We start from the raw sequence: 9,148 nt of genomic DNA on the forward strand, positions 1-9,148 counted from the left end.
GGAAGGCAACGGAGACGTCTTCCTCAAAGAAGCGAAATTTCTCTGATAAAATCGAGCATTGAAAAATACGGTGAATAGCTCGGATTCAAGTGCGTAAAACGCGAATTCCTCGCGATGAGCCTTTTTGCAATACGTTTTCTTCGTCGGCGCGGCGAAGAAAGGCAGAGACCGGACCACCGCCATATTGGTTAACCGGGCGGCGCGGAAGGGTCGTCCGGCACGGGGAAGTCCGCGGTAGAATGAACGCGGGAACGCGGGCGAGAGGTTGACCGAGAGGATATAGAAGGAAAAGAGAAAGAGGGAATAGACAGAGAAAGGGAGAGCACGTTGTGTAAAGAGAAGAGATACGGCGGTGGAGAAGAAGGAGGAGAAACGGCGAAGAGGACGGGGAATAGTAACGCGCAGTGTGCCCGGACAACGCTCCCGCCGGGGCCAACTAACGGTCCAAACCACCACCATCATCACCACCATCGGTTCGCCACCGTCACCACCGGCGCGCGAACCTCGCTTCGATAGTTATCGTCATCTTTCTCCTTCCTTTTGCATTTCTTCGCGCTTCGTTTTTCCTCCTCTTTCTCCCTTCTGTCATCGTCGTTGTGGTCGTCGTAGCTATGTCGCCGTGTTCGCTCGACCGCGCGTGTGCGCAGGATCCTTTTAAACTACAAATTCTTCGCGATCGGTATTTTACATTTCCTTTTACATTTCCTCACGACGGATTCCACGAACGTAGACGAGGCGATAGCGCGACGAAGGGACAACTCAGGCGTGAACGATCGCGGAGAAGTGGTAACCTTCTCTCGTGACGGAAGGGGAGGGGGAGAGAGGACTTTTGTGCGCATTTGCTGTCGAAGATTACGGCGATGGTATCTCTTATCGTATTCGGTACTTCCTACTTGTTCCTTATCACGCGCAGAGAATAGAATAAGCCACGTTTAGCTCGCGAATACGAAAATGGAGTCTATTGCGTTGTCTTCATTGAAGATAACTTGGAAAGCACAAACTTGTGTGCACACTTACTGCTTGAAATCTAATGCATATCTTCGTGATATTAGTATCTACTAACGTAGCGAGCGAATATACTCCAACTTTCTGATTATATAAAACGTTAAAGGCTATATGTAAAGAGTATTTTAATTTTTTTATAATACATTTATCTTCGACATGCCCCAACAGCACAGAACTTGCGCAATATTGCTGCAAGTTTTACGCTCTGTTTTGGAGTATTATTATAAATTTTGGAATAATACTGACTACATTTTATGACAATTTGAATGAGAAGTGATCAACATCTTGTACTATCCTTTAATGGTCAAACATATTTTTGTTTCAACTGTAACTACTTTTGCAATGATATTGTTTATTACATTTACATTTTATAATAATTTTATACGAGGGATAACCAACATTTCACGTCTTTAATGATTAAATATATTTTTGTTTCAATTGTATAGCGAGATGTAATTTGTACATAAGAACATATTTCATCGTAAGATATTTTGACGATGATGATCTGTTCTACGACGAAACTTTCTCCCATGTTCTTCATCCATTTTGTTACAAGATTACCCTCCCTTTTCAAGTTTCTTTGTCGTACCTACATATCTCGGTGACGCCCGCATTGCATCATAACGGAGCGAAGTGATCGGTCGATCTTACCTGGTCATTTATTACGTCTATTTTTAGATATCGAGGTACTGTCCTCGAAACTTGGCGAGGTCATAAAACTGGAGGTACTCCAATATGACCACCGGTTCGTTAAAAGAGCAGAGAAGAATGAGGAAACTTCACATTGCGCAGTGCGGTCGTGCGCGATCCAAAGCGGATCCACGAGTAAAAAGAGAACTCCCCCGCCCTGCGATCAAAGGTCCGATAAATTCTCGAGTTACAGGATCTTTCACGTTAGAGCTGCCGTCTATTCTGTTCGGTCTATTTTTTGTACCGTTCTTACGGCGATTCGATGAGCTTCCTCACATTTTATGCGAATCTGTTCTTCACGCGGAGTCTCGCTGCGTTTACCGCAATTGCAACCGGAAGCAAAGGCTACGATGAAAGGCTAAAAAGACCCTTTCGGCATTAGCTACGGTCCAATTTTTTCCGAGTTTCCGAAAGAAGAGTAAGTAAAACTAAAAAGTTCTGGATCTGTAAAAAATCTGTGTGAGACACACACACACATAAACTTAAAATTTTACCCTATTCTATATTATATGAATTTATGACAGGAAAAAATTTTAAAAATTTTTAATTTACGAGGGATGGCTGCGCAAAAAAAGCTTCCAAGACGTTTTGTAAGAGCAGTCACGAAGGGAAAAGACCTTTCTCGGGGTATTCTTATTATCTTCTAACAAGGTCTCCAACGCCGCCGTATATAAACGGTTAATAAGTAGAGAAGCAAAACAGTAAATCATAAAACTCAACCTTCAGCAATTTTAGCGAAGTCTCAAGCAAAATTATCAAGGATTTTCTAATAAATGCGGTAGGTAAGTGCGGGACAACTGCTTTTCGCATCGGCAAACACCGAGAATAATTCAATTTTTTTAGTTTTATTGTCGTTACATGAATCAAAGTTAAAGTCAAAGACGAAGCAAACATTTATCTCCACACGAAAATCTTATTAAAATATTTATATTAAAGCGCTTGTCTTCGAGGATCCTCAACGAATTTACTTACAAATAACGCGTGCATCACGCGAATTGAGAAATAAGTGTTTAACTTTTTTCATTGTAAAAATAATTCATATAATTTATTTCTCCTTGCCAAAAATTTAGGAGGAGCTGCATCCCTGAACCTCCTTGCATACAGTCATAAGAATAGATATAATTAGACTGCCTAAAAATCGCTGTAGATAAAAGACGGTCAGTGAAACGCGTATCAAATAACCACGTGGCAGCTGGTGCGTCTTCATTGCATATTCTAAACCAGGATTAAGAATTTCAGGGAAAAGCGGCTATTATGAAAAAAAGGAAGGAGGATGTGGGACAAGACGGGAACCAGAACACAGCGGGATCGCGGGAGCGCTCTGACAATGAGATACGTAACGAATAATAAAAACTATACACGCGCGGTTGCGAATAATAAGCTGTGCATCGGGATGCACGCCGATCATATTGCATTACGTATTCTCCCGACGTTTCTTCCGGAAAAAAAGATGGATAAAAAAACTTAACCGTCGGTTCTCGGTCAGTCGATTCTGCTGACCTATTTGTGGACTTAGCTTACAAAAAATCCTGTAGTATTTTCAAAGACTTTGAAAAACGCGAAATAGACAGCGAGATGAATCTAATGATCGCACACGTAGCTATTAAGGGGATGCTGGAGTGATCAAATTATCACATTACAGTTGTATAAAAATCTTCGAATTGACTGAACCGAATGAAAAATCTTTTTACAGGATTAAAGTAGACGTAAAATTAGGAGGTGGTGCAGTGGATTTTATACTAAAATCGAAAGAATGTTAAAAAATTTTTTAACTTTTTTTGGTTTTAGTACAAGGTACTAATTAGTATGATAACAACAATAATAATTTTGCATCTACTTTAATCCTGTAAAAGATTTTTTTATTCCGTTCAGTCAATTCGAAGATTTTTATACGACTGTAATGTAATAATTTGGTCACTCCAGCATCCCCTTAAGGATACTTCATACGATATCAGCTAAAAGTATCAGCCAAAGAAACAAATATCAGTCAAAAAGTGTTCTCGTGAAAATATCTTAAACCAACTATAAAAAATAAAGTAAATTATATTTAGTTTTTAGTGGCTTTACGCAGAGAAATATTTTGTTGCAGTTTTAGATAGGTAACTTTGAAATGAATAAGTAGATTCAAATGAACTTTTGTACGAACATTTAGTAAAGTTTTATTAATATATATAAAAATTTGATTTAATTTATATAATGCTCTACTTCCTCATCAAATTGGCAAATAAGTATTAAAACGTGATCTCACAAATATATTCTTAATAATGCAAACAAAAAAGTTAAATAACTTTTAAATCAATAAGAGAGTGCTCAATTTTTACACGGATTTTTACTCAGACAAAATAATAGAACTTATGAAATTTTGTTATTTTGCTTGAATTGTGACACATACATCCTTAAACCTTTGTTTTCACGATTCTAGAACTGCGAGATTTTGAATAAAGGAAGCATTCCAATCACATTGAAGTCGTAAATCGCCATCATGCGCTTCATGTGAATGCGTGAAACGGAACGCACTCTAGGGAGCACTCGGGTGATATCTGAGTAAATAGCCTAGATGTGTGGAATGTGTCGATTATTGATGTATGAGTAGGTTACGCATGCGTCCGGACGTGTTTTGTTTCTTGTCCATTCTTGTCAATCTTGCCGGCGTTCGCTCTCAACTCGCGACAGTCCCGACGTTTCGTCGCACAGCGTCGCCGATCAAAATGTATTCGGCCGTGTGTATTTCCGATTTCGACAGCGACGAGGACAATTATCCGTATTATAATAGTGGCGCCAACTACGATAACAACAATAACAGCAGCAGCAGCAGCAGCAGCAGCAGTACGCAGAATTCACAGTCGCCTCATGTATACGAATTCGGCAAATTCGAGGAAAACTATGGCTGGATTCAATGCCGGTCCAAGAGTTATCCCAATCGCGTGTACTACCACAACACGCGGACTGGCTGCAACACGTGGTATAGACCTGTTTCGCATTTCATGGACATCCCATTCGTCTCTGTTAGAAGGGTAAGTTGATTCGAATCTGAGAAGGGGAATATAAAATTGTATTCTTATCCTTTTTACAATTTCCTGCATTTCTCGCGGTTTTGAGAACAACGTAATAGTCTTACATTTTTTTTATCTTAATCCCTCTCCTTATCTCATGTGTATTTAGAAAAATAAATCGTATCGATATCTCTCTTCAACTAGATATTTTAAAGAGAGAGAGAGAGCGAGAGAGAGATGAGAATTAAACTATATGTAATAAAAAGAGAATAACGGCCAATAAACGAGTAAGTAATGGGTGTTAAAAAAATATTAACATAATTTATTCAATGAAATAAAATAATTCTCTGAATTCTTTGGAATGTGGAATCTTATCGTAGAGTGAGAAAATTAAACCAGTCTTGGAAAAAGAGTGGCTTAGTTTTCCATCTTTAAGAGTGAGATAAACATCTTAATTAAACATATGAACTTTCACAATAAAATTAAAATTATCTGATTAATGAATTCTAATCTTCAATTCACAATCCTCGAAAAATTGATCTCGGATATGATATAAGCTTTACGGTTCGCTTACAGAAATTTCAATTTAATAGATACTAGCTAATTTAATGATAATCTTTAACTGAAAGATAGTAATTAATTACTTATTTTCAGTGCTTTTAACTCTCCGTCTGCAATCGGGGTCTTTTTTGGCACAAACAAAATTCTACTCTCAAATTTCTCAGAAATAAAGGAGGCCTCAGAAATAAGGAAACCTTACGTTCGGCTCCAAATTATATATTAATTATTTATATATTATTATATATATTATTGTATATTATATATTATATATTATTTATACTGCTGAGAATCTCGATTTGGAGCAGAAACGTACGGTTTATGAAACAATGTATTTTCAATTAAATTATTAAATGAATTTTTGTATCAATTAATTGCGTACCGTTTAACATGTCGACTTTTATTCAGACCTTCATTTTATCTGTTTTTTTTTTTTTTTTTTATTTAAATCAGTAGAAGTTCTTTATTGTTTCACATTTGACATCTATATTTTACGGTTACAGTAAACTTAGACTGAACAAAAAAAGACCCAGATTGCAGACGGCGGAAGGAGTAGAAATATGATTGCAAGCGGAAGGTAAGTAAATAATCACTATCTTCCAGTATTAAATTTCTGTTTGCGACTAAAGGAAAATCTTTTTGGTAGGCAAATTACACGGACGATACTGTGGAACAGACGAACGATTTGGAATTGATGTCAGTATCAGACGATGAGAAAGAGAAACAAGTTCCTGCACGCGATGGCGACAAATCATTGATCGATGCCATGGATATCATGGCGCGATATTACTACACTCCCCAGATTCTCGACACGATTGATGACTCGTCCAATATGATGGACGGGAATGACTATTACAAGGAAAAGAAACAAGCGGACATAGACGATGAGAACAACAACGTAAATGATTCGCCATTATACCCCATGAATTTTCTCGAGAACGAATATTTCGAGGATACCGAGGAGAAGACTCATCACATATTGGATTCTCCGTTGAGCGATAACACTTCGGACATGTCTTCCTTGTCAACGAAACTGCCCGCTATATACAGAGTACCGCGTTTAAAGAGGATCAGCGTTGAATGCCAATTGATCAAGCCAGGAAGAACGTATCTCACCAGGAGTCGGGAAAAGCCAGGACCCAAGAAGATCATAAGCGACATGTATGGCGTACGGACCATCAGCTATAATCTGCCTGAACCGGATGAGGTGTGTGCGGCGATGGGTGTGAAAATATCAAAGCTGAGCGATAGCGACAGCGACGCGGGCGTACTATCCTCGCCGTCGCGACGCACGAAAACGACGCGACTGTTGGAGTCCGAATGGCGCGATATAGAGAAGAACTTGCATCAACCGTTACTGAGCGACTCAAGTTCCAGTTCGTCGTCCGATACGACCAGCTCCAGCTCTAGCTCGAGTCAAAGTAGCGACTCCAGCTCCAGCTCTTGCTCGTGTTCTTCATGCGACAGAAGTGCTTGATGCTCGATCGAAATATCCTGTTATCTTTATGTACACGAAAAGAACGATTTTGTTAAAGCATTTAAAAATTTAGCTAGATGTGCAGATCTAAAAATAATTTTATTAAACCATCAGAATAATTATTAGAAAACTCAAGTTGAGTAATATGGACGTACTCAGGATTTCAATTAGGGGAAGGCAAGGATTTATCTATACATAAATTTATTGAAATGTTTACATATTACAGCTAGCCTTTGAGATTGAGAATCTTCAACGAACTTTTTTAAGAATAGCACGTGAGTCACAGATTAGGTAATGAGTATTTATGATTTTCATAAATTTGAGAGGCCCTCCCTGTTCTCCTTGCGTCCATGATGAGTAATATTATAAAAAATTTTGACGTTCTAACAATTAGTTTGAGCGTTCTACATAATTATTTTGATAGTCCAACAAAATTAATTTCAGATCTGTATTTAGCTAAATTTTTAGATATCTTAGTAAAATCATTCTTTCCATGCAGAAAGAACGATTGCATACGTACAGAATCTTCTCATATCAATCAGATTAATATTTTCTTGTGTTGTTAATTTTATTTTGGAATTTTATTTTGACGATTGCTAGAATCAAGTTTTTTATTACTTTCTGTTTTTTTTGACATATGACTAGATACTTACAATTAGTATTTCTATCTTTATTTTCGTATTTTTTAGTCTTATAACTTTAGATTTTTATTTTCATTTTATTCGTGCTAATCGAATAGTTACTACTTTTTCTTTCTTCTACGACCAACACTTTCTTTTGTCGCCACATACGACATTGTGAATATATACAAAAATAAAATCGATGTTGATACTACACCATTTTTCCTAAGATGCTGTCCAACTCTCCTGAAGTAAAATTTTATATCGAAACCTCGCAAATTCAAATCAAAGCTCTATCCACTAAATGATAGGAAATATTCAAAGAAATCAAAGTTCTATCCAAACAATACGAAATATTCAGAAAACACACATTAAAATATTTTCTTTTTACTATCGTTTTCGAAATAATATGTCGTGCGAGAATGATTCGAAGCGTGAAATAAAACACCTTTACATCAAGATGACTGTCGTAGACTGTGATTTTTGCGGTATAGAGGGTTCCCTAAAAGGGGGACAGGGGAGCAAGAGAGGAGGAACGTTCCTTTTTCGCTTGCGGGCATTCTTGGTATCCCGCAGTTGGGATCAGTAAGGTAGGAGTGCCAGGGCAGCAGGGAGATGCAGGTGCAACGGTGCGCCTCGAGTCCGTCACCGTGGCGTGCCTCTCGTCTCGCTTTAAGCACGAAGGTTGTGTTTTTGCTGGTCTCGCTGTGCCGTAGCGTCCCACCGCGTGGCAACGCGCCGCGTTATACCGCTTCTCGCAGCGGCATCAGCGGAACGCGGTGAGGTCTGAGGAAGGAACGAGCAGGAACGAGAGACCGGAGAGACGGGACGACCCCCCCTCGCGGTTCAAGAAACGTTTCGCGCGTCGCGCTTCGCCGACGACGTTCTTCCGACTGTATCCAAGAAAATTGATCGCTTCAACGACATGACGCGGTCTCGGAACGACGGTGACGTCTTTGCCAATTATCGTTACCAATTTATTTCCATAGATAAGATTGCGCAAAGTTGTGTAATACGATGCATCACGTGCATCAGTGTAACGCTGCAATTTTTTTTTTCTTTATACGATTATGATATATGTTTAATATTTCAATATAAGCATGCATCGTTATCAGTTTTGATTTATGTAAGAATAAAAAGTTATCCTTAATTTCCCTCTTCTCGAAAACACTCGGTCGACACAAACTAATAGTAACATAAGCAGAAAATGCAGCTTTGCAACTGTTGTAAAATTCTTTAATGTGATTAAGTCTTGCCCTTAATTCATTACTGGAATTCTAAAATACAAACCGATCATATTAACGAATTTTACAACAGCAAAGCTGCTTTTTCTATTGAACACAACTAATGTTATAGTTTCGTACTCAATTACGTAACACATAATGTTCCATAATAGTTACATGTAACACTCATTTTTAAGTGTGGAATAACATGTTTCAACATAGATCGTTCTAACAATCGCATTAACATTGCGATGTTCCAGTAATACTGCACGAACATTGCAAACATTATAGCGATATTTTGTGCTTTCCAGCAAGAAAGACAGTGTGACACAATGATCATTTAGTCTTTGTTTAACATTTGCTAATAACAAAGATGTAATGATCACTGTGTCACCATGGTTACCAGGTTCCGAGTACTGTACGGCTGGGGTCCGAAGGTCCGTGCGCTGGAGATTTCATATTTCGACTGAAGACCGGATGATAATTGTTTCATTAAAAAAAAAAAAAAAAGAAAAAGGCGCAGGGTTTAATTCATGTTTTGCGTCCACAGATTTTCTTTTCGCTATTAATATTTGACCAACG

General features: G+C 38.3%; 1 protein-coding gene across 1 annotated transcript; it reads left to right on the forward strand.

Moving 5' to 3' along the window:
• The first annotated feature begins 4,398 nt into the window (after positions 1-4,398).
• Positions 4,399-6,754, forward strand: LOC108730637 (uncharacterized). The gene is made up of 2 exons (XM_018460450.1): positions 4,399-4,709; positions 5,893-6,754. The coding sequence occupies exons 1-2, from the start codon at positions 4,404-4,406 to the stop codon at positions 6,721-6,723; spliced, it is 1,137 nt and encodes a 378-aa protein (XP_018315952.1). The 5' UTR covers positions 4,399-4,403; the 3' UTR covers positions 6,724-6,754.
• The last annotated feature ends 2,394 nt before the right edge of the window (positions 6,755-9,148 follow it).

This window comes from Mycetomoellerius zeteki, unplaced genomic scaffold (assembly GCF_001594055.1).
Source record: "Mycetomoellerius zeteki isolate Tzet28-1 unplaced genomic scaffold, Tzet1.0 scaffold94, whole genome shotgun sequence".
Classification (NCBI taxonomy): Eukaryota; Metazoa; Arthropoda; class Insecta; order Hymenoptera; family Formicidae; genus Mycetomoellerius; species Mycetomoellerius zeteki.

Coding starts and splice junctions, on each gene's coding strand:
- LOC108730637 (XM_018460450.1), top strand. CDS start 4,404: ATGTATTCGGCCGTGTGTATTTCCGATTTCGACAGCGACGAGGACAAT. Junction 4,710..5,892: donor CATTCGTCTCTGTTAGAAGG/GTAAGTTGATTC, acceptor TCTTTTTGGTAG/GCAAATTACACGGACGATAC.